This window comes from Macrosteles quadrilineatus, unplaced genomic scaffold (assembly GCF_028750875.1).
Source record: "Macrosteles quadrilineatus isolate MER2022 unplaced genomic scaffold, UCM_ALF_1.0 Scaffold_8__2_contigs__length_117827958, whole genome shotgun sequence".
In the NCBI taxonomy this organism is placed as follows: domain Eukaryota; kingdom Metazoa; phylum Arthropoda; class Insecta; order Hemiptera; family Cicadellidae; genus Macrosteles; species Macrosteles quadrilineatus.
In genome coordinates this window covers 105,664,783-105,692,656 of record NW_026542601.1, presented here as the reverse complement: position 1 = coordinate 105,692,656, position 27,874 = coordinate 105,664,783, and the positions used below count along the sequence as shown (strand labels likewise).

General features: G+C 31.8%; 1 protein-coding gene across 1 annotated transcript in view; it reads right to left on the bottom strand.

Annotated features, from left to right (window-relative positions):
- Positions 1 to 2,487: 2,487 nt before the first annotated feature.
- Positions 2,488 to 27,874, bottom strand: part of LOC129000640 (uncharacterized) — a 40,508-nt gene continuing 15,121 nt past the window's right edge. Inside the window, exons 12-13 of the mRNA XM_054427601.1 lie at positions 4,206 to 4,411; positions 2,488 to 2,547 (exon numbers count right to left, since the gene is read on the bottom strand). Coding sequence (XP_054283576.1) covers positions 2,488 to 2,547; positions 4,206 to 4,411 — 266 coding nt within the window. The remainder of the gene's footprint in view (positions 2,548 to 4,205; positions 4,412 to 27,874) is intronic.

Here is a 27,874-nt window from a genome sequence, read left to right as displayed (position 1 = left end):
CTGTAAATGTCATGAAAATCAACCGCCTACATTTACTCTGAAGGTATGGTGCATAACGTAACATATATAAAAGGATATGCATATATACAATAGTATAATATAATATAATACAGTACTCATGTTAGATAACCAATAAAACAAATAAATGATTCAACAACTAATAGTCATTTAGAAATAGGCAATTAAATTTTAAAGTGTCATCAAAGTGAAGATTGCGGGGAAGTTTTTAGTTAAGATGTTTTTTAATAAATTATAATATCCAGACGGATTAAGTTTGGAAACTACTATCCCATTAAGAACATCTTACGTACTTAAGATAGTCAGTCATAGTAAACTAGTGGAGCTGTAAGTTAACAATTACATCAAGATCCGAGGAAAGCTTCATTCTCAACTGTTGAAGCCAAGATCTGAAACTTTGTGTCCAATTACTTTCTGCTCAACAAGTTTTAACAACTAGTCACTTCCTTGACTGACCTTAGAGTTATTGTGTTATGGGCTCGATGCTAATTCCAAGATGTTGTATGTCAAATAAAACAATCCAATCAGATACAATAACTCGTCCTCTAGTTATATAACCAAACAGTAAAGCATACATCATTTAATTAACCCTTAAATAATACAAAGAAAATTAGTAATACGCATTATTATTGATTATCAGGACAAAAATTCAACCTTCATTTAACCTTTTTTTGTTACAGGAGGGTTCAATGTAACTCACATTGAAACATAATATTCATTGTTTTGTTGTATATATTACATAATTAAAGATACAGCTTACATTTCCTCTATATATAATATTCCATATTACCTATTTATTTAAACTTACTAGCAAAGAATCCTTTGACTACATTTAAAATATTTATTGTAGTGTTCAATAATAAAGACACCTTATTTCACAAAGATTTTATTGAAATTATGATACAAAGACAACCTTATTTTACCCGGGTCAAAGTGATTTAAATAAGGGATGGTCAATGAAATTCCATCTTCAATATACAAGTTGAATCTACCAAAGTACAGACAACCACAAAAGTTAAACACGAACATCACAGAGGAGTAGGGTTCTGATTTATAATACCAATGTTGAGGTTGATGACAGTGTTGTCATGCCCGAGTATTAAGTAACATAGATGGTTGAGAGGAGCAATATTTAAAGACAATTTGGTACAAACATGTCACGTTTATCAATATTATCTTCACCTGGATTAAAATATGAATAAGCTGTAATTTTTCGAGACATGTTTTAATATTAGGTTCTTTGGTTTTATACCGACCACACCGATATATTGACTTCCAAATAAGATTTTAATTAATTTAAATAACAAAATCTTAACATAACCTAACCTAACCTAAGGTTTTATCAACGCCAGATTAAGTGTGGTCGGTATAATACTAAAGTACTAAAAATATTATATAGGACTTTCTAACAACTTTTACCATTGTGCTACAACCTACTTTACAGCACACACTGTACTAGAACATCTGACTACAGAAGTTTGATCATAAATTAAGTAAAATAACAGAGCAAAAATAATAAATTAAAGTCCATATGTAATACAAATATTTTATGTATTGTATTTTATTTTGGCAGATATTAGTTTATATATACTGACTAATTTAAATAATATGTTTATTAGTGTTCGTAAATTAAATGTCCAACTGGGAGAAAAGTAGCAGCTGCATTCTGTGTTTGAGCTGATTCGGATCGTAATAATTAAAAGTTCGAAATTACATTCTTAGACGAGTTGAAGTTTAAGTGGATCTTGAAACAGTCTTTAATTAAACATGAGGCCTTCATAAACTCTGTGAGTGAACTTCATTTTTATCTAGTGTTATTTACTAAGTGAAAATAAAATCATACTACAGCGTGTCTTTTTTCAATATCAAATTAGTACTCGAATTTGGAAAACCTATTACATCTTATGGGTTGATTCATAAACATATTCTTAGCTATTTTGCTATGCTATTATAAGTTATGTTTTGTGTACGTGCAAAAATACTTTCAATGTAACATTCATGTAGCTTTTTGAACACAAAATCACTTACACTAATCTTCGGTTTAACGTTAACACTTCTTATCAACAGTTGTTACCTACTTTGATTTTAACCATTGATTGCTGAAGCTTAGTGCTGTCAAACGAACGGGTCGTTAAAATAGCTTTGTTACTGACGTTAGATAAATCATTATCTAGGACTATATTTTAAAATTCTAATGATCTAGGTTAGCGACTAGCGAGGTAATTTTTGAAAAAAAAAACCATTTCCAATTTGCAAAGTTACAGACATTGCTAAGAATCTAACAGGCAACTTACAACTAATACATATGAATGTTTTCCAAAATTTTTTTTTTTTTTTTTTTTTTTTTTTTTTTTCTGGAGGAAAAAATTTTATTACAATAGAAATTTTACAAAAAAGAGTAGAGAACTGTAAAATTAGAAATTAACAATTAATTTTTAAACAAAAAAATTTGGAATCCCAGCTCCATCTTCAAATTCTCTCGCTGACCGCCATTTCTTTCTTGTTCTCCTCAAACACATACTGGTTGACCTTAAAACAGCACAAATTGTTCTTGATCTTATCCAACTTATTACTAAACTGTATGGTTTTTTCCACTTCTCTGATAGTTTTTCAGCCATAACCCTTAAAAACATTTGGAACTCATTCCCAAAAATTCCGTCGACACTTGTAACAAGAGGAGTAAACGATGCATGTCGTTGTTCACAAGCTTTAGTATATTTTCGTTTTTTTTCTTCTTCAGCTTTCTTAATAACTTGTTGATGAGGGATGGAGACATAAGATGGAGCATCAGTGTCAACGACACGAACATCAAACAATGCCTCCATCTGAGTCTCCCATACGCCTCTACAAGCTAGATCAGCTTTTAGTGCAGGTTCGTTGAGATGACTGCCTTCTGCTATCAAGGGCTCTTTAATGCAGTTTCCCCAAGCTTGTTCCATCATGCTACCTATTGTGTCTCTTACTTCATTGTGTCTTTTTATTATCAGACCTCCATTTCGACATTTTAGAGCATGCTCTGTATTGAACTCGTTTCCGCATCCTTCACATTTTAATGGGAGGTTTATTGGTGTTTTCCCATAACGTAGAGCAAGGGCATCTCTAAATTCTTGTGGGGACATGTCCAGATTAAGTTTCTTCAGAGGCAAGCATGATAGCCAGCATCCATGTTTTGCTCTAGGTCCTGCATTGCGCATAATAATTTTCTGCCGTTTTTCTGAGAAAGTTTCCAAATGCTGACTGAATAATTCTTCTTCCATGGATTTCTTTACTTCTTTACATGACTTAATCGATAAATTTAGGGCATATTCATGTGAATCAAAACAAAATTTAGTTTTCTCTTTTAAACAAGATGTAAGAATTTTGCATCCATCTTGAGATGATTTAAACATATAATTTGACTGCTTTGTTGGGTCTATTATTCCTATTCCTCCCTTTTTTACTGGTAAATGTAGAATCTCACATTCCTCATTGCTTACTTCTGAACAAAATAGATTTGGAAAAAAAGATGTCCTAATTGCTTGTTGTATAGGTAAATACGTTTCAGATTTAGTTTCAACTACCCTTTGAAAAAAAGTCCATTCCATTTGTGAAGATTTAGTCACTACAGTGTAGGCAGATTGTGGATATTTCTTTGCAATATTTGCCAGATTGTCAATGTTTTGGGTCCATAAACCAATTTTTTCAGAAATGTGTTTATTTTTTTCCTCTTCAGAACCTATATATCCACCAAGAAATTGGCTACCCTTACAAATTTTCATACCTGATATTTTCTTTTTAAATTGTTTGGAAATATTATCATGATTAAAAATTAATTTTGTTTTATTAACTTGAGGAAAGTACCCATATTTTGGACCTAATTTTGAGAGCTTTTCCCACCATTCCACAACATCATCAAGGGAGCCTTGACAAGAAGAGTCATCTGCATACCAAACTTGAGATGTGTTTGGCATTCTTTTTAGTTCTTGTATTAATGGAAGTGTTGCCAGACCGTATAAAATCATTGATAGTGGATCTCCTTGGGTAACTCCTTCTTGACTATATAATCTTTGATTACTTCCTTGTAAAATTAAATCTGAACTACATTGGTAAGTATTATAAATGAATCTTGCAGCCCTTGGCCATTGGACTCTTGCTTGCCATAAAGCATGAATTCTGTTTATTTTGTTGAAGGCATTATCTGCGTCTACCAGGATCATACACCATTCTTTGTTGGTATTACTATGTTCACTATATTGCTTTCGCATGAAATGTATTCCTCCTTCTATACCAGATTTTAGACCTCCACAAAGTTGATCTGTACCTAATGCTTGTTTTGCATCATCGCCAAAAGCTAAAATAATGCATTTGGCCAGAATGCGTCTGAGACATTCTCCTATTCCAATGGGCCTCACACCTGGACATTTGTCAATTGCAATAAGTCTATTTGCCATCAGAGCTCTTATAGTGTGCCATGGTACTACTTCTCCATTTAATTTCATCGCCAAGGTGGCTATGGCTGTTCTTAAATAAGTACTCTTTTGTCCATGACGCAATAAGAAATCTGTCCAATTTTCGGATGAACTTCCTCCTGGACCTCCACTACCATGAAGTTTTCTTGCTATCTTTTCTACATGTTCTGCTGTTATTTCTGCATTTTCAAGCTTTGGAATTTGGTCCATGCCATCTGGTAATTTAAGCAAATTAATGTCAGGAATTATAGCATTTGGGTGTTTTTCTTTCAATACATCATAAACAGTGTACGAGGTATTATCAATAGTTTCTTCTGGATTAAGTAAACCACCTATATTCTTTTTATTTATCTGTCTTGAGGCTTCCTTTATTTTACCTTTTTGAACTAATTTATTAAAATAAGAGTCTTTTAACTGTTCATATTCGTCAGAGTCAAGCTCATATTTTGTTTTCTTTAAAGATTTATCACATCGAATGGCCTCATTAATGAGTTTGTCAAATTGATTATTCTGCCATTCATCTAGTCTTCTTTCAATTAATCTTCTTATATCCTTAGCTTTTTTAATCATTTTGTCTCTTTGAAGGATAATTGCTATAAAACAAATCACTCTCTCAGATATCTCTTTTCCTTTTGCCAACAGTAATATTTCATCTGCAAGTATTTGAATAAAGTTGTTTCCTATTGATCCATTTGGTAACTCATATTGCATCCTTTTCAGTGAAATAATCTTTTCCCATCTATCATTCCATTCAGATGATTTATGATTTTGGGCTTGTGGTTGGTCATTTCCAAAAGATTTTATTAAGACATCAAGAGGATGTTTGTCAAATGATTTTCTATTAGAAGACTTGTTAGGATCATAGTTTGTTATTGATGAGTGTTTTTTCTTAAAGTGTTGTTGGAGCCTATTATTATTTTTGAAACTTGTATTGCATTCAGTACACCTATATAGATCATCTGTCAAATCTTCTATGATATTAACGTTATCCTCTTTGATGGCCCATGCTTTGGATTTTGCTAAAAGTAGATCAAAGTGTCCTGAAGTTGGATTACCAGACAATAATAAATTTACCACTGGTACTGATATCTGTTTGCCATTTTGAGAGGAAATTACAATGGGAGGTTGTCTCATAGCCATTGTTCTTGTGCATTTTTGTGGTTGTATGGGTTGTAGGTAAATGTGAAAACTAACTTGATATAGTTGGGCCAAAGCAAAACATTCCACAGACGTGGCAAAAGTGCCATTTTCTCCCATCAATTTTATGTATTCATCTTTTTCTGAGGATCCAAATTCATCTAATATAAACATTTTAGCTGATTCCCAGTGTTGATCTAAATATCTAACAGTTTCATTTCTTAATTTAGTAAAGCTATTCTGATTGCCAAATAAGAATACACTTACAGCACGAAATAAGCAGTTTCCATCTTTTTCAACCTTGAAGATTGTAAAATATTGTGCAGGAATCATTCTTGGTTACTTCTGTTTATAGGTTAGGATAAAATATTTCTTTCATTTTTATCCATATTCTTCTTAAAGATAAAGTAATTTACATGATTCAAATTTAGAAATATTATGTTTAGTAAAATAAATATACTATAGAGCTAATAACAAACTGATAATTAATAAATTTCTTAAAATAATTTAGAGTGAAAAAATTTCAATGTTTTGTTTATCACAGTACAGATGATACTACTTAAAATTGATAACAATTTAAAAGGATAACATGGAGTGTATGGATTTGTAGAGGATATCCAATTAACGCAGCCAGTGACCTTGCTTAGACAGTGGACATGATTACCCCAGGACAGGATTAGGATAGTATCCCTCAGGACAATTCTCCTGTAGGGCCTCAGGACTTATGGGAGTCCCACTAAAGCCTCTACTCTAATTAGGTCCCTCGTGGTTACTCATTCCTTCTAACCTTAAAATGTATATTTTTACCTTTTACACGAATGATGGAATTCAACGACGGTCATTTAAGCATATTTTACACTTTTTAATGAACTATACCGTATCAATTTGTAATAAGTATCTACAGAGAAAAGTATAACACCTGATAAAATATATAAGAAATATTTATGGTCCGAAAATTGTCCTAAAGTTTTTCCAACATATTTGTAGGTTAGTATTTATGTTATAATCAAAATAATAATAATAAGAAAATAATCAATAATCAAAATAAGCGTCAGTTTTTGCAAGTAGGAGTTAAATTAGGTCCTAAGTACTGTATATTTTTGTCAAAATATTTTTTTGGCTTATTTGGGATTATAACTTATTTCACAAAAACAGGTAGAGGTTGTTTTTGTGTATGGAAAACCTACATGCATCTTTGGGATTCGTTATCAATGTGATTCTTGTACAAAATTAACGATTTTTGTAGTTTTCAACCCACTTACAGGCTTTTAACGAATAAATCAAGGAGTTTCATAATGTCTAAGTATTGTACAGTAATATTTTGTGTATATTAGATGCACCAGGTGTATAAGTTTGAATGCATGGGAAAATAAACTTGAAAACTGCATTGCCTGGATTCAGCTCTCTAAGTAAAAGTCAAGAAATTAGTTAAAAAAATAACAGTGACCAACCCAACCCGAATGTCCAAGACAGATTTGTCGATACTGTAAGTCATCCTGATGAGACACTTTTGTTTTGTCTCCTCAAACTAAGTTCAAACGCAAATCTCTGTCTTAAACAGAGTATTTATTGAAAATAAAACCACCCAGTCATCATTAGCGTATTTTAAACAACGCTTTGACGATGTTTCCCATGAATTTCTCAGAGAAGAGTGAAAATGAAATCTATATAATTAATACGCCACATGAAACTTTGTCGGTTGAACTCCTCCGACATTTCATAACCGATTTTATCCCTTGACGTCTCATTGGAAAGAGCGTGTCGTGTAGATTTGCAAACTGACCTTACATTTTTGAAAAAATCCCTTGGGCTCTGCTCCAATGGCTGTTTAAGTCTCCATGTTATCCTTATGAAGAACATAATTGTTTACATTTTGATCAGCTGTATAATTTATTTGCTGTTATGCATTTTTCAATTCAAAGTCTTTTAAACTCATTGGATATTATGATGACTTTGATTTGTTTTTAAATAACTACTTTTCTTCTTTGCAATTGCTTGATTTCGAGCAACGTGTTTACTAGTAATTGATTAAAACCACATTCACCAATATACTGTAGAACATAAAATGGGGGAAAATATTTACTGAAACTCCCTAACTTTTGTATCTCTACGTTGTATCACGAGGTGTTCAAAAATTTCGGAACTCATTACATTCACGTATCACGTCTGAGTATAACTTACATTTCACGGTACGTTCACCACTGGGAGTGCTTAATCTTACACTGGACTCACTACATTTTACCTCATTACTTAATATTACGTTGTACGGCAGGGCTTAAAAAAGTAATTAATTCCCTATCATTGTTGTCAAATATGAAATCAACAACTAAATACAGCACACAACCACCAAATAAATTAACTACTATAAACTAATTAACCATAAAACTAAATTAATTAAATTACCTAACTAATTATTTAACTAAATTAACTATACATATAACTATCTAACTTGGTCATTAATCAACTATAGACATATTTTGTGGAAAGTAACATCATAAGCTTCATGTTTGAGTTTAACCTGACTTAAATCATAAATTTCACTATTATATAGTCTACGAATATTTAAGTTAAACCTCATATATATGTCATTATATATTTAAAGCATTATAGAAGTAGTATTGTAGCAGTTTGAATGCAAACTTGTCATTGTTAGAATGTAAAATCTTAACTATTTAAAAATCTGATTTACCAATAGTAATTTTTTAAGGTATATTAAAAAAAAATTGGAATATTTTTAAATATTTAAATTAATAAATTTTAAAAATATTTTTAAACATTTAAAAATTTATTTAAAAATACTAGGTCGCGTGTATGCTTGCTAATAGAAAATAATAATGTAATCAATATTGACATATTTTTGACATTTCTAAAGTTTGTTTACGACATAAAATATGAAACATTCTTAATACTAAATACCCCCGCTGCAGCAAACCTGCCGACTAAGCGAATTTCCCTTTGTCTGAATTGATTTTCAGTTAAATAAATTTTAATAACATTAGGTTTAACGAGTACCTAGGTTTGCTGCTACAAGGAAACTAATAAAGTGTGTTTTTGAGTAAAATATTGATTGCTTAGTACAAAATAAATAAATTTGCCAAATTGGATAAAAAAATATCCATAAACAAGCAAACTACAACATTTGACAATATTCTCCATAAGAATAACATGGTAATTTTAAATTTACAATTTTTTTAATTTTCTCGGTAACTAATAATCGAACAAAAATACTTTTATATACAAAATTATTTGTTTTTTTAAGCTCTCTAAAAAGGTCTTAAGAGGAATCGGGAAATTTTGTGTTTTGAGGGTTAAAAGTGAGAAAAACCAATTTTTACCCCATAACACCCCCCGTAAAGCCCCGTTCCCATGGTCCGATCGTGCTGGTTCGCGAACTCATTCAAGTTTATCCCACTTTACACCTTTAAACCAAATTTCATCAAAATCGGACAAAAATTACTCAAGTTATCGCGTTCACGGACGTATATATATATATAAATCTATATATTCTATATATATATACATATATAAAAATTTGAACGAATGGTGTTTTTGGCCTCTGGGGCCATCAAAATGAAAAAGTAAATCGGTCTCGGGTCTAGGTCTTACCGTGCCACCTACGGTAATAGCTACTTCCCTATAGGGAAATTCGCTAAAACCTAAATAACTGACAATCCAAATTAAAAACTATATTTGGGACTAAAGGCAAGGTGGTAGCGGATTTTTATCCCCCTGGAATTTTACCCACTTGGCAAACGTGACGTCACAAACCAGGGGGTAAAATTCCGGCCGCGAACTTTTGAGTTTCGCGACATCAGCTCGATGGATTAAACGCGGAATTAAACATATATTTTCACAGTTGTGAATTTAATCAGAACACATCAAATTATAAAAACCTGAAGTAGATTTTAACCCCCGGAATTTTACCCCCGGAATTTTACCCCCCGGAATTTTACCTCCGGAATTTTACCCCCTGGCGAGACATATAAATTAGTGAGAATGATTAATTATCTTCATTCTCTTTTAATTTAAAAGTAAGCATTTTATTATTAAGTAGCCTATCTTAATTTATTTGTAACATCAACTAATCGAACAGGTTTTTTATTTTAATTTTGAGAATCGAGTATCAGGATTCGATCTTTGAAGCCAACTGTTGATTAATATGACGTATAAACAAACATCAGAATGGTAATTAATTTGAAGATTTCTTTAACGATTTATTATACAACCGTGGTAAAACAATGTTTTTCATTTGTATTGTGACAATAACAAAATATGCCTTATTGTTTCTTTACGAATAAATGTTCACTCAATTATCATTTAAATGAGCTACTCAGTTTATTTTACATACTTATTAACCAACAGTTGGCCCTAAACGCAAATCCCGAACTTCAAAATTAAACAGCGAATTCTGTTTACTTAGTTGAGATTACAAAATAAATAAATAAAGATAGGCGACTAAATAATGAAATGACAATGAATTAAAAACAGAAATAAGAAAATCTATCATTCAATTTCTAAAATTGGCCAGGGGGTAAAATTCCGGGGTTAAAAATCCGGGGGTATAATTCCGGGGGGTAAAAATCCGGAGGTAAAATTCCGGGGGTAAAAATCCGGGGTTAAAAATCCGGCCCGTACATCTTCAGTGGTCTAAACGCTAGTTATATGGACAGGGGGTAAAATTCCGGTTTTTATCGCTAATCTAATTAATCACGCTCTGGCTATTTTCATTAGACTTCCAAATCCACGGGGGTAAAATTCCGGCCGCGAACAAACTTTTGGCCACTCAGCTTACTACGTCATAGTGACGTCAGCTTTGCCCAGGGGGTAAAATTCCAGGGGGATAAAATTCCGGCGACCCAAGACAAGATACGCTACCCCAGCAGTATTAGCAAATATTGTTTTCTTATTCTTCACAGGTCACTTGTGGCAAACAAGTTGGCCAAGTTGTAAGTTAACAATTACATCAAGATCCGAGGAAATCTTCATTCTCAACTGTTGAAGCCAAGATCTGAAACTTTGTGTCCAATTTCTTTATGTTCAACAAGTTTCTGTAACTTGTCACTTCCTTTTGAGTTATTGTTTCGTGAACTAAATAACAACAATCAGTGATTGAGAATTGAGATATTCACAGAGTAGACGGTTTGTTTCATATAGTTTGAGTATTGTTTAGTTTGTCATGGTTAGCTTTGAGGAATACGTTTTATTTTATAAACATAGTGGTTTACAATAGAAGTATATTTATGTTGTATAATAAAATACCCTCTATCTGTCCTAATGTCCGACATAGTCGTACTTTATGACTTTAAGTACGTATATAAATTAATATTTTTGGGGGTTCTGCTATAGTTATAATACCCCCGCCGCAGCAAACCTGCCGACTAAGCGAATTTCCATCTGTCGAATTGATTTTCAGTTAAATATATTTTAATAACATTAGGTTTAACGGGTACCTAGGTTTGCTGCTACAAGGAAACTAATAGTGTGTTTTTGAGTAAAATATTGATAGCTTAGTGCAAAAAAAAAAAAATTTCCAAGTTTGATCAAAATATATCCATAAACAAGCAAACTACAACATTTGACAATATTCTCCATAAGAATAACATGGGAATTTTAAATTTACAATTTTTTTAATTTTCTCCGTTACTAATAATCGAACAAAAATACTTTTACATACTAAACTATTTGTTTTTTTAAGCTCTTTAAAAAGGTCTAAAGAGAAATCGGGAAAATTTGTGTTTTGAGGGTCAAAAGTGAGAAAAACCAATTTTTACCCCATAAAACCCCCCGTAAAGCCCCGTTCCCATGGTCCGATCGTGCTGGTTTGCGAACTCATTCAATATTATCCCGCTTTACACCTTTAAACCAAATTTCATCAAAATCGGACAAAAATTACTCAAGTTATCGCGTTCACGGACGTATATATATAAGTCTATATATATATATACATATATAAAAATTTGAACGAATGGTGTTTTTGGCCTCTGGGGACATCAAAATGAAAAAGTAAATCGGTCCCGGGTCTAGGTCTTACCGTGCCACCTACGGTAATAGCTACTTCCCTATAGGGAAATTCGCTAAAAGTAGGGTACTATCTTTCTCTAAAAAAGTCTATTGATACTTTATTGATATCTAGATAAAAATATCAAACCTGGCATGTTTGGAAACATATAAATTTGTATGAAACACTAAGGTTGGCAAAACTGGTTTTGCAAATGTATTTTAATTGGGATTATTTTCCATTATTATAAACTCCCATGTGTAGGTTGGTATCTTAGGAATTCGGTAATACTATGGTTACCATGGACATTTGGTAAGATATTTTCCAAAAGAATATATTTGTAACGTCTCATATGTAGGGCACATTGACCTAAGGGCTCAAACTTTCAGTTTGCTCCATAATCAATTGGCGCGAAAAGAAAAATGCATTTGGAAACATTACTCTATTGATTACAAAAGAGTGATTTATCGAGCCGGGTTCAACTTTGTTGAAAGAAAATGTTCTTCTTAGTCTTGTATATTCTCAAAGGTTATTTGTTACATTTCCTATCAAACCAAATTACTTAATGCAATATTAGTTTCTTAGTTTTATGGATTTTAAGTTTCTAAAAATTCTAGTTTTTTATATACTTTAATCTTTCCTAATCATATCTTTGATATTTCTAAATGGTGAGGTATAACAGTATGTTATTTTTTTATAGCATTGATACATAAAATATTACATTTAGTGAGGGTGCCTAAAGCAATCTATTATTAATTAAAATATAAATGATTAAAACAACAAGTTCCAAATATGCATGCATGTTCATGTACTAATTGTTGTCATCAAAGTATTATCTGTAGCCTGGTGATGGGTTGAGAACCTAAATCTTGAAAATAGTTTTTTACTGTTGTAATAGTATTTACATAGAGGAAAATCTTGGTATAATGTTACCAAGTTTTTGAAGATAAAGCTCTCTCCGGGGTTAACGCAGCACAAGTTATATTTGGACGTTAGAATGGAATGAGTTCTGGAATTCGGGGACACAGCTTAATTGTGATAGAGTGCGTTGTCCAGGGCAGAATTTGTCAATTAGATTTAAATTAGTTTTGAAAATATTTCTTACTTACCACAACTTATAATTACAATCTTGTTACTTTTCATTGTTCTTTTACGTGTTGGATTCAGTTGATAACAGTTAATATTTCTTTGGCAAATTATTGTGAATTAAACGATAACTTAAATAACCCATATGACAGTGGCTATTACTTTTTAACATTTACTAAAAATTACACTATTTTTCTCAAAATATTACAAAAGTCCACATTGACATTTAATCTAAATTGCACAGTGAATATATAATGTTTATTTACACAACGAAGGCATTAGAATCGCATTTTTCTTACAGGTAATATATTGAACCTGTTGTAGACATTGAAACACAATTGAAGAAGGAAATCGAAAGTAAGGAGGGAAATTGGAAGGGTAGTTTTGACTTAGTGTTTGTGGTGGCACTTCTCAACCCCTTCCTTATCTGGTCTGACAATTGATAGCCTTATCATTGATATAGGGTGTTGAAATCGTAACTAATATGCCTGTTCACAAAGGAGCATTTCATAACAGATTTAGCAGTTCATGATGTTCGTGTTCCTTATAAATTTGGTATTGTGATATTTTCTTAACTTAAATAGTGTTGAGGAGTTATTCAGTAAGTTATTCTGTATAGCCCATTATAGTATTTTCAGTTTAACCCATGAAATTTTGTATCTGTATGTCCAATCCATTCGTAATTCCTTTTGACGTACTGTACAGTCATGTATTATTTCCAAACAAATTTTATCTTCCCTTGCTATCATACCAAACATTAATGAGTTTGATTATATTATGAAAAATAATAAGTTAATCTCCATTACAAAGGATTATATGCATGGCACTGTCAGAAAATGTCTTAGAAATAAGGTTTTAACTAAAGATAAATTAAACAACATGAATGAAATCTGTTTCTTTATAGACACGAATTTAACATGTAGTTTTAAAATTAAGAACAGGTTGAAACAACATATTCCTTAGGGTTACATATTAATATACAGTCTGGATTTTTGAAAAAAAAATTCAAAGAATAACCTATTTGGATAAATATGAATATATATTTGGACGTAAACGAATATTTTTACAAACGACCAAGGCAATCTTTAACAGCACCCTACCGCAGGAGCTGACTTTTTAAGTTATGTGTAAAAACATTATATGCTTAAGCTATATCACAATGTAAATGAAATTTAAATACCGTTACAAAACCTTTAAAACTTTCACAATGCTACAATTTATGTCCTGCCAATGCCTACCTATAATGGGTTTTCATGTGATGTTGAATTTTCTGGATGTAAAACCATTTCTGCAAAGATGATCAGACTTTTAGAGTTGCTGCCTTTTCCAAGACATGTAATCCATTCTTTCAAAGTAATTCAATTGACTCGTTGGATGAAAGCTTTTATCACGGTGTATTCAAGTTTTCTGTTTGATTCATATTGTCTTATCTGCTTATTATAGAGAAACATTAGTTAACCTTTAAAATATGAATTTGCAAATACATCATTTAAACAAATATTGATAAAAATGATAACACTAGGTACTTATGTTAAAACCATTTAAAAGATAACTTGGTGAAAGAAAATGTTACGTTGCATTGGCAGCTCTTAGGACAAAAAACTTTTTTCGGGACAAAATACGTAAATATAATACATTTAAGTGTGGATCGGAAATGTAAAGTCAAGGTAAGATTTGACATCAACTTGTACTTTAATTGAACTTATATTTACTTCTAATTTAAATTGCCATTTGGAGGAATGCCTTTAAAGGTATCGATGTATTACGGAACTCAATTTATTAAATTAGTTCACCGGTAACTATAAATAAAATCATTTAAATTTAAAATAAAACACGTTCTATTTAATTTCTGACTATAATTACAATATATTGTTGCACATAGATTGTAATTATTTAGCTCGTAATTGTGATTATAATTTTCATTATCTAAGCAATAGTTTACTATATATTTTGAAGTACTAATTGCTTGCTCTATGTCTGAGTAATTCTCACTATTTAAGTTAATGTGTTGTTTTCTACAAAAACCATCGTTTATTTGTATATTCAATATTATTTACACAGAAGCTGAATAACTTAGAATGCAACTGTTTGAAATACTCCTTATATTGGAAACCTTGGATTTCCGTACAATCGTTAATGCTTCAGTCGATAAAAAGACTGGATGTTGTTCAGAGTGTCATTGTTAGAGAGGTTAAAAGGTTGTCGAGTGCGGCAGACTAAGTGACAAGCCACGCTCGGCTCTCGACCAATCAGAAGCCAGCTCTCGACTTCTCCGCCAATCAGAGCGTAGCTGACTCAGCGCGGCTCTTCATCCTCAATAGCTCTTCAGTCTCGGCTCCGCAATCTTGCAGATGATGGTGCTACACTGAATGTTATGTAGAATAAACAAGTTCATGTCTTATTCAGCATATATTTTATTTAGTTGGTGTAAGTCCCTTTTTAATTGGTTTAAGATTTAGATATTCATTAAACGGACAAATCTAAACAAGCGTAAAGGCTAATTATGTTATGTTAATTATAAACCCAATAGAAGAACTAAATCATAACAAAGTAAACTGCACTACAGATATTGAACAAATCGAAAACACAACCAATACACCATCTCTTTCAAAATTTAAATGCATATCAGAAGATAAACTAAAGAAACTTTTTACCCATATCAAGTCCAACAATGCTGCGGGCTACGATGAAATCACGGGAAAGCTGCTTAGGTACTGCAGAGAAGAAGTAACGGAACCTTTACTCCATATAATCAACACCTCACTCAACAAAAATCAAATACCTAAAAACTTAAAAATATCTAAGATTTACCCAAAATTTAAAAAAGGAGACAAAGAAAATCCTGGAAATTATAGGCCCATATCCAACTTACCAACAATATCCAAACTATTAGAAAGAGAAATATACGACCAAATCATAAATCACCTAGAAACAAACAACCTACTCACAAACTGTCAACATGGCTTCCGGAAGAAACGAGGAACAAACACCGCAATTGCAGAACTCTGCGAAGACATAACAAGTATTTGGGAAGACAGAAAAAATTCATCGGGACTTTTCTTAGACCTACAAAAAGCGTTCGACTCATTGGACTGGGATATACTTCTACAAAAGCTAAAAAAAGTACATATTGAAGGAGAAGCATTGGCACTAATAAAAAACTATCTTGACCATAGGTACCAATATGTTGAAACCGATCAGCAAGTGAACAACATAATTATAACAACCAAATCACCACTTAAACAGAATACAAAAGGCATTCCTCAAGGCTCCATACTTGGCCCACTTTTCTTCCTGATATATATTAATGATGTACCGGAAAAATTATCAAAAGAATTCAAATGTATTCTATTTGCAGATGATACCACCATAATAATACCTACAGATAGAAATAAAAATAACCAACAACTCATAACCACAGCAGTAGAACAAGCAACAACAATATGCAACAACCTAAATTTAAAACTTAATACCAGTAAAACTACACACATAAATTTCAAACCAAGCAACAACCTAGAAGATCAAAGCGACTGGACCAACATCAGTATCACAACGCAAGAAACAACTAAATTCCTGGGAATAATTGTTGATAAAAATTTATCCTGGCAGCAACACATCGAACATCTGTGTAAAAAACTGGCCTCTGCACACTATGGCATCAAACGAATTCGCACCATAACCGACGAAGAAACCTCCAGAATAGCCTACTTCTCGCTTTTTGCTTCTCACCTGAGTTACGGAATTGCAACATGGGGATCATCATCTGCAAACAATATGGACAAACTACTTATCCTACAAAAGATAGTACTACGGACGATATGCAGGACACACTATCTGGAACATTGTAGACCCTTATTCATCCAGCTCAAAATCCCCACCGTTTTCTCACAATACATCCTAGAAACCATTCTCCTAGCAAAAAAATCCAATCCAACACTCCGGTCACATTATCATAATCACAACACCAGACACAAAAACAATATAAACCTGCCACAACACAGACTAAAAAAATTCAGCAACACCCCAACATACACAGGATCTAAATACATAAATCTTCTGCCAGAAAAAATTAAAAACATTTCAAATCATACCACATTTGTAAAGACACTAAAAAACTACCTTATAAACAAACCATATTACTCAACAAAGGAATACATACAAGAACACACCTATACACACCTACACTGGGCTAGCTGAAAGGCTGCCAAGAAGATGAAGAAGGAGAAATTTTGACGACTCCCCGATCTGAGGATTGTGGTGAAGAAAGAAGAGGTAAAAGGTAAAAGGTAAAAGGTGTTAGTCATGTTTTTAGGTTAAATAATGAAAATTGCGATGACATTGTTGTTAAATCATGATTACATACCTATAAGTATAGAAACCCATTAAAATAAAAAATATTGGACGTGTCTAAGAAATATAATGAAAATCTAACTTTTTTTAAGTAAATCGTCTCAAACAATGAAGTGTTAAATTATCATGTGAGACAAAGGTTTTTTACGCTTTACTGTGCATCGCCTATATTAGTTATCTACTACTTAGCTGTAGTGTAAACTTTAAAGATAATTTGTACAAACACTTAATGTGACCTGAATTTTGTACAAGCCTCTAACAAGAATTATGTATATCTTAAGTATTTTCTTTAATCGACAAATTTACAGGAAATCTGCTTGGAAAGGAAAAGTTATTTAAAACCGAATCCCAAAAGATATAATGATAACCGTTTGAATTTGGAATCAATAAATACTCTATTTGAGAGAGAGATTTGTGTTTGAAATAATTTTGAAAAGTCAAAACAAAAGCGTCTCGTCAGGTTGTCTTACAGTATCGACAAATCTGTCTTGGACATTCCAGTTGTTTTGATTATGGCTACTCTTTTGGTAGTTCCTTGGCTTTACCATAGTGATCGCATAAGTGTTCATATCCCCATTAACGTTTTATAATGTTGTATTAATTCAATTTGTATACTCTTACAATGATCCCACTAAGATCGTATGGACATGTTTTTGTCCCTACAAGAGTGTTAAAACTATCTTAAATCAATTCTATAACCGAAAAAACCCTTTCAAAAAACCTGCAGCTCTTTTGGTCAAATTAAAATCATCCCCGTAATAAAATATTCATTGCCGAAAAAAGATTCTATTTAATCCTTTAAGCTTGGATTCAATCCAAGTGCCTTATAGCGACTTAAATTAAAAACAAATAAAAAACTAAAGCCCATAATAACTATTGTCACTACATAAATATCTAGACAAGAAAAAAGTCGGCAGAATAAAAAAAACCTTTGGAAATCTCTGTGAACATCTCTATGTACATTATACAACATATACAGAAATGTTAAAACAATACATCTTATTCAAACCCAAATAAACTAAATAATATTAATTGACCATTAAGAAATTATCGTTAGTTGAAAAAAGTAATTTATTGTAATTTTAATAGTAGCTGTCGAATTTGGGCAAGTAGGACCAGCTCATGACTAGTATGAACAATTAAAATACAAATCTAAAGTAAGTACCTTTAGCCGCCACTAGAGACCTAATTAGAGGAGATGCTTTAGTAGACTCCCTCAGGTCCTGGGGTCCCACAGGAAGATTAGCCTGAGGGATACTATCCTAATACTGTCATTGGTAATTATGTCTACTGCCTTAGGTATGTCACTGACTTCATTAATTGAATATCACGTAGAAACACGGAATAATTGTTTAAGACAAATCATGTTAGACAAACCTTTCCGATAACACTCTTGACAATCATGTTCACAATGTTCACAGGTTATCTTAACTGGATATACAGATCCCAATACATTTTAAGGCTTTAACAACAAATACGCCCTCCTAATACTATGACTGCAGGATGTCTTGTTTGTATATGGTATGAAAACCTGGAAATTCCTTAATGAAAAAGTATCTTTATACCATTTTTGGTTCTTTGGATACGGAGTGTCTCCACATAACATTTACAAATCCTAATTTATGTCTAAGAATTTTTTTAAAGAATACTATCTAACTCTGAAATATAACAATGCTAAAAATAACGCGAAAGATTTAACAACATTTAGTAACGAGACTACAAGATCGCACCACTCATCCTACACTCATCTCCATTCCTAATTGGTTTTATACCTAATTTAGTTTGGTCGATATTTAAGTTGAATGTATTAATTATTATGTAAATTTCATTGTGATTTAGCCTCCGGATAACCAATATTTCAATAAAGTGGTTTAAATACCTGCATAAAAGTTATCCACAATGTTGCTCACGGCACGATGTTCTGTATTTACGATGACATTAATTATATTTTTTTTTTTTACTAAGAAATCTTAAAAGTAGCACATTTAGTAATGTGATTAGCGCGCAGGACGTTTTCTAAGCGGCCGAACTATAGTCTTCGCCAGGTACATTTTCTTGACACTTCTTTGAATGTCTTGTACTTTGCAACGCTGAATAATTCTTTACCAATAAATCTAACTATCGACGATTGATGACGATTTTAACAATTACAATGCAACATTAAATATAATTCATAGAGATTAAGAAGTTTCAGTTTAATCTGACTAATATTTCTGATATGCCTCATTATAATGTATGAGGTTTATTTCTCAGTTGAGGTAACACAACATGTAAGGGCCGGATCAAGAGAACCCCAAACCTTCACCTCAATGTTGATGTTGGTTTTACATTAACGTGATCCCCCTCGCAACCTCAACATCAAAATATCTTCCCGCTAATCCAATAAATATGATACTTTTGCTATAATTCTCATACATTCGTTGGAAGAATTGTATAAAAATTCTAGTTAACAGAACTTGCTCAAATTATACTTAACATTATGATAGTATGGGAAAGAATGGTCATTGTTGCGTGTTTTTTTTCTTATGATTGGTTGAACTTCTTTTAAGCCTACCGTAAAATCTCTAGTCTAAAAAACATCTTTAGATTAATAACCGTAACAGATTGAATCTTTCGTAGAATCAGTTTGTTTCATGATGACGGTTACCGGACTGCAGCATATAAGTGTGGCGTTTGAGCTTTGCCATCGCAGAATGGTATAACAATCATCAACAAACTTTCTGCCAGCATCAAAAATGCTGAAAAAAACTATTACAAAATCTCGATTAAAGCTCCTTTTGGTGTCCAAAGTGCTGTACTCTATCGACGATTTCATGAACTCTGGAATGTCTATATTCTAGGAAATACCGCGGAAAACTTTCAGGCACTGGTGTAAAAAAAAAACTGTATGGACTTTTTCGAAATATTTTCAACCTGACTAAATGTAAATAATAACTTGTATTGTGTTTTTTTCACAAATATTATTCAATGTGACGTTTGAAATACAATGTATTTTGTTAACTATTATGAACAAATTATTATTATTATTATTATATTTACTTTTGTTTGATTTGCAAATGAGAATTTAATCAAACATGGCAATTTGCAATATCAACAGCATATAAAAGGCAAGTAAGTTTTGTATATTAGACGTGAATGCTATGCTAAAATCCAGTAGAGTAGTCTAGCAGTTACGTATGACAAAGGACCAAGTCAAGTTTATAACGTGTTCATTCACACTTCAAAGATCAGACAATATAACGTGAGTCAACATTGTTGTCTACACATTGTCTAAGCAGCTGTTGAGTAACTAAACCTGTTTGAGGTACTGATTTGATTGGGCCTCTTACTGAATAACTGTGGTAACTAAACTAAATAAATGCTAAAACATTTCGGTTGGCACAAAAATATTTGAATTTATACATTACAAAAATCCGATGAATGATTAACCTTCTTTTGTTAAATGCTAATGGTTGTTTACAATTCTATCTATTCATCAAACATTCGAGTGTTTCTCAATCTATCAACAATGCTGCAACGCACGTTAATAGTCTATTTTGTGATTGATTGTTGTTTAAACGTTTACTTTGTTCGGGAATGACTTGGTACAGGTAATGCGTTAAGTGTGAAGGAATTGAATCTGTAGTGAATAGGTTAGGTGTATTTTCAATTATATTTTACATTAAGACATATTTCAAGAGTATGTTTACTGCAAACAACACAATAAACTTTAGTATGTGTGGTGTTGTATAAATTTAAAAATATTGTATTTAAAATTTAAACAACCATGTACTCAACTGACTAAATTGAGCCTCAACCCATAATGTGTTCGATAAATTGTAAGGCTAATATTTGTATTTACTATAAATACAGACATCATACAATAAGAATGTTTGTAATGACATTGCCAAAGTTTTTTTTACTAGCCTATTTTATAACTGTTTCAGTTGGTTTTCATTGTTGTCTGTGTTAATATATTTATACGCGATGTAGGTCGCAAATGGCGCATGCCAGCCACAAAAGTGATAGGACCAATTTGTCTGTAGTTTAGATAGGAATGAAAGTAATCTAAACCTAAACAATGAACCTGCCAACCGCTCTGGTTACAATAGCTTTGGGGACACCTGACTCTGACCATACACTCTGACCAGCTGTCAGAGTTTGCACATAGGCCTAGTTAAAACATTAGTTAATGTCACCCGTCCTGGATACAATTTAAATGTACTTAACACCATAAGTGAATCATCGTTAATAAATCTATTTTCACTATTGCACTTGTAAGAAATCAAACCATTAAAAATAAATGTCAACTACATTAAGAATATCTAAGTGTGAGTTCTGTATTTACGATGGCATTAATTATAATTTTTTTTAACTAAGAAATCTCAAAAGTAGCAAATTAAGTAATTTGATGCATCAACTATTTAGTCTTCTCCAGTAACATTTACTTGATACTTCTTTGAATGTCTTCTACTTTGCAACGCTGAATGTAACTCTCTTTTACTATAAATTCTTTACCAATAAATCTAACGATCGACAATTGATGACGATTTTAACAATTACAATGCAACATTAAAAATAATTCATAGTGATTAAGTAGTTTCAGTTTAAGATAATCGGCCTAATCTTTCTGATGTATTGCGCTCATTATAATGTATGAGGTTTATTTCTCAGGTGATGCAACACAACATGTAAAGGCCGGATCAAGAGAACTCCAAACCTTCGCCTCAATGTTGATGTTGGTTTTACATTAACGTGATCCCCCTCGCAACCTCAACATCAAAATATCTTCCCGCTAATCCAATATAAATATGATAATTTTGCTATAATTCTCATATATTCGTTGGAAGAATTGTATAAAAATTCTAGTTAACAGAACTTGATCTAATAATACTTAACATTATGATAGTATGGGAAAGAATGGTCATTGTTGCGTGTTTTTTTCTTATGATTTGTTGTACTTACTTTTAGCCTACCGTAAAATCTCTAGTCTAAAAAACATCTTTAGATTAATGACCGTAACAAATTGAATCTAGCATAGAATCAATCGTTTCATGAAAAAACCAGAAATTTTCGGGTTTGAAAACAACCATCTGGTTACTTACCGATTTATATTGATTGTCAATTATCAACCATTGATTGTAAAGGATGCGTTTAGATGATATGATGTGTGTATCTTTGTCTGGCTAAGATCAGCTGTTTTATTATTTAGGATCATTTATTTTAAGTCCAATGATCATGAACAGCTGGTCTAGTTTCGAACCATCAAAAAGCGCATTACTTTTCTCGAAATCGATCCGACAACCTTTTAGTTGCTAGGTGCGCACTATAAGCCATTGACTATATAAAAATATAGTCAATATTATATTGGGTTATAGTCAATGCTATAACCCAGCTAGTTTAGTAGGCCTGCTGTAACCACCACAGGCAATCTTTAATGTATTCTCAATTTCTATTTCATGCTCTCTTATACAATTCTTTGGAAATAAATTGCCAAAAATACAAAATCGTAGCAAAATAATCGTTCCGTTATACACCACCACTTTAGATCGCAAAGCTGTATTCACTATTATAGTCTACACGTATACAAATGAATAACTTATTTACCATAGTATGATTTTGTGGTCCATGTGTTAAATATTGATTTATAATTATATTTACTAACATTTTCAACATATAATATCTCTTGAATGAACCCTGAGTGCTGACTCGGTATTAGCAGCGCCAACATATGACTCATGACGTCATATCCCATCCCCAGTGTGATATAGGGAGGTGGAAATGTCCTACTGAGAACATATGTTTTATTCGTCGTGTGATAACCTTGGGAAATCAAACTAATAAATCTTTTGAACATTGAAAATCGCTCAATAATTTGTAATTTAACTCCAAAAATTATTTTGAAATTCCAACAATGAAGATGTAGTAGACGTTTTCATTATTTTCATAGCAGCAAGTTATACTTGTGAGCCAATTAATTGTCGTCCTAAGACCCACTTACAGTTCTCTGCATTAATCTTTCCCTAAATATACCAAAACAGTTTTTCTCTACTGCTTCATTTAGAAATTTATTGATTTGGATTATATTTTTACAATGCAATACTCTAGTAAACGTCTTTAATAGGAATTTTATGGAAGGGTCATTGAAAAATTGTTGTGATAATAGCTTTAGTTAATTTTGTAGCCTGCATCTTTAATCCCTTGGTAGAAGACAACATGGCACTTTCTTCTAATAACTAATTACTGAATTACTCAAGTCAAACCGACCAAAGACGTATTTTACAGCGCCATCTAAATAGTGTATCCACAGGATCAATGACAAAAAGTCTAAATTGTACTAACTATAAATACAATCGGCTCATATTCAGTGGTGAGGTTAAATCAGTCACAGTTGGTACTCCTGGAGATGACCAATTAACTGCAACATTGCAGACAACCTCACAACACTGTTGCTAATTACTTGACTAAAGTGATTAGCTTTGACACTGAGCTGTCTGTGTCATAGTTGTGTCACAATGAGCTCAAGTGTCACCAACAATTAGAAGCTGTATTGTGTATAATCAAGTAGCAAACTCCTGTGTGAATTGGTAACAATCAAGCAGCTACTTGATGATTGCTTAAAGGTAATTAGGTTAAAGTTTAACTGCAATGAATTGATAACTATATTCCTGGAACAGATTTACGTATTTATAAACGTATCCATTTAAAGATTTGGCTGTATCAGTGGTTGTTTGAGGAACATTCATTGTACACTTGTTTAAATAAAACAGAGCCAGTCTTAAACAATTAAGCGTAAAACATTTAAAAAGGTTTATTTTAAGTGCTACATTAAACAAGAATAGTATATTTCGTAGTCGAGAACTTAAAAGCTATCTCGAGCCAGCAAAACCATTTTGGTCCGTGGTACGAACGCTATTATTCACCACAATAATAATGCACACTGATAGTCAACACAACCACAACTTTAAGGTTATGTGAAGAAATAATTTGAGGAATCAGCAAAAATAATAATAAATAATTGTTAGGCAGCGGTGACAATAAAACAATTCAATTGCAACGCTATGGATACTGATTGTGTATTTAATGTACATTCATGTTTTAAGAAAGTAAGCGGGCAGCTGATTTTTCTGCCCTAGGGATGTAAACACCTGCTCGGTCCCCAAATGACGATGACAGCTGGCATTGCCAGCAAAACGTAACTTTCAGCCACCAATTAACGTGCAAAACAGCTACAAACATCATAGTGTGGTTAAAAAGATTGTATTTAGTATCTCAGGAAAAATACTAATATTAACTAAGGTTATGTAATAGATTGTGCGTGACTAATGGATTCATTTTTAAATACAGTGATTTTTACAAAAGTTTTACAAAAGTTATACAATAAACAACGTTTGGTTGAACAAATTAATCGCTTGATTGGCTTGGAAATATACATCACATTACATCATTTTACTACTAATTTTGTTATCGGTTTATTTTTTATTTACATTTAATTTGTTTGCATTGTACCGAACTTATTGAACCGCTTAATACTTTATAGGCAAGTTAAATGAAATTGTATACTGGCCTTTATATATATTTTAGCATTATAAGCTAATTTGTATGGCAAACTTGTCTATTGGCTTGTCAAACATTTCCAACGTATTGAAATTTAAGAGATTGTATATGGTTATCTTAGGCTAAGTTAGGTTAGATTAGGTTAGGTTAAAAATATGGTTACACATATGGTTACCCATATGGTTAAAAACCCAAAAGTAAGTATATGAATACAATCATTGCAATAAAAGAGCACTGCTTGATTAACGAAAGCCAAATACTCTAACCCCCCCTCCTATTCTCACCACATACAAAACCGTCATTACCTAATGGACGGGGAACAATCCCTTCATCTACATACATCAGACCTGCTTGCTTTAGTCTTTTTCAGTGTAACGCCACATATTAGAGTTCACAACAAACACACAAGGAAAACATAACAATTGACAAACAAATTTTGTTGTCGAATGGTCAATATATTTTATTAAGCTTCATCTTATTTATTAGTAGTAGCTTTTACCGGTCCTTGCTTTGCAGCAAGCTATGTACGTTTAGTTACAACTCGATTAAAGCTGCTGCAAAGATATCTAGCTGCAGTATTAGAATTTTAAGGTTTCTTTTTTTATAAATATGTACATTATAATAGAATATATTATATCCTCTTAGAACTTTGGAACTTCACAGAGTACAATCTTAGGTTGGTTTATAAAAAGTGATTATTCCTACACTCATCTATATGGTATGTAATTTATGTTTCTGTAAAACTTTCAGCTAACTAAGTTCAGTGGTTTTACATGATAAAGTGTTGATGACTTAAATTTTTACAAGTTTTTTTTTATTTGTAGTTGTGAAAAAAAGGAAGGTAATCTTATGTCCCTGATGAAAGAACCAATATTAGCAATATTTTATCCTAATTTTAGTGAAAGTCTATATATTAATAGGCAAGAATGTTTTTTAAAACCATTTTTCTCAGCTCGTGTGCATCGCAGTGAAAATCTACGCATACTGTTAGAAAGATATTTTTCTCTAGATGTGCAGAATCCCTTTATAAACTAAAATAGGCTCAAAAACAAAAATTAATTTGAAATTTGAAAAAAAATTACATTGACCTTATGGGCTGCCATGCTGGTGACGAAATAACAATGCAATATACACATAAAATCAAAACAAATTAAATAAATTCCAATCACATGTTTTATTTATAGCGTGGGGTGAAAATAGAGAAGTCGGTAGGCCTACATTACATATTTTTGGGCGAGTTTTTGATCACTGGACGACCTCTAGATTACATTAAATTACACAAATTATAATATGATAGATTAGATAGATTTGTTCTAATCTTTTATATTCTCTCTACTCTTACATAGCAATACAAAAACTACGGATTCTATACAATTGCATGCAGCCATCATTTTAAAAGCTAAGTGTTTCAATTTCACGTTACGGAAATTTTTGTCAGATACGTTATCAAAATTTGATTTCCGTCGCTCCATCAGACTCCCAAGGCACAATGGCGATTCTCCAGAAAGATACAACTTGCTGTTAAAGTTGTTTCTACATTGAAAGTAACCACAAGAAGGTGGTCAGTGAAGCGTATAGCCACATAATACTTGAAATTGACTAATACCATAGAACAATGTCTTGAAAATAGAAAACACGTATCAATAAGTTGAATTTCCTAAACTTGTTTTTACAATGCCTTGAAGGTGGTAATAATATTTGATAATTCGTAAAAAGTATACATTTAACCACAGTAACTCAGTAGCTTTCCAAACGGTAAAACTCAAGTAGTTGATCTGTTATTTTCTTATATTAACAATTTTCATATAATTTCGCACAAGATAATTATAAGTCTCAGTTATATGTTCAAATGTTTTTTTATGTTTTTTTTATTTTTATTTGTGGCCTAACTCTGTCTTTTAAAATAAAAATACAAACTGTATCACGAATGTTAATTCAATTATGGCTCGAAATGTATTTTGATTTCAAGAAACGAATACTTAGCAGTTCTATAAAACACACGATGATTTTAACTTTTAAAACTTAAATTACGGTGCCATAATTAAAAATTAATTGAGAACAAATTATTTTGATAGTTTAAAAAAAGTTATACAGAGAAATGTCCTGTTTTTTATTTATGAAAGATAATAACTAATCCAGTTATAAGCCTCTCAGTCGGAGAGGAACTTGAATAGAGAATAATTATCAGACGGACTGCATTAATATTCATCGCTTGACATGAATAACTGGATCAGCCGGAAGTAATTAGATGATTACGTCTATAAATACGATATCCAAATTATAATAAATTTTTGTTTTGTTAAACATACTTTAGTAATGCAATATTTAATTCCTAGATGACCTTAAAAACCGGTTAATCTGTTTACAAATAAGTTTGTACAACTTTTTTCTTCATAGATCTTTACAACAGCTGTTATGTGACGTAATAGATTAATCACGTGACCTGGTGACGTCACTTACATGATCATTTGTCACAAGGAGTATTTGTCCTGATTGGCTCTGCTCTTTCGGAAGATATAAGTCAAAATTGTATAGTGTTTCCTGTTCGTATAGTGTATTTATGGTTAATTCTGTTTTGTATTAAATGTGTTATGCAACCTTTAAATAGTGTACACTTGCAGGACCATTTATGACTAACGATGTCCATTAATGGTTAAATGATGAATATATGTTTCCTAAATCTCTGAACGTCCTACTTACTACTCATTCGTCCATAAAAAAAAGTTGAATATAATTAACAAAAGTGAAACTTAAATTTGAGTTGAAATTAGATTTTATAATCTGTCCTGGAGTAAAAGGTATTCGTAAGAGGGTCATGTACTCTCTGAGGTTGGACATAGATATAATACAGTAGATGAAACACTGTGGATATGTTTTTTTAAAGTTATCGTTATAACTTACATTATGTAACAAACAATTTAAACAATAATGACTGGACAAGTTTTTTCTGACACACTAAAACCGAGAGCTTACAGTTACTAAATGAGGAAGCAAACTGAAAGATTTTGTCAAATAATAATTAACATCATTTACTATTTATGCACAAGAAACTCTGTTATTTGGTTGACAGAAATACTAAACTTTTATTTTTATATTCATCATTGATGTTACATATTGTGTACTACATATTGTGATCTAATATTATACATTTTGAATAATTATAAAACAATTCCACGGTTATTTTATCGAATGAAAACTTAGACGTTTATCTGTTGTTTACCAAGTTATTAATTAGGTTTAGCGTCATCGTCGTAGCGACTGGAGGATTAATTTCTCTGATAACTGTCCTCCCTGTTATTTA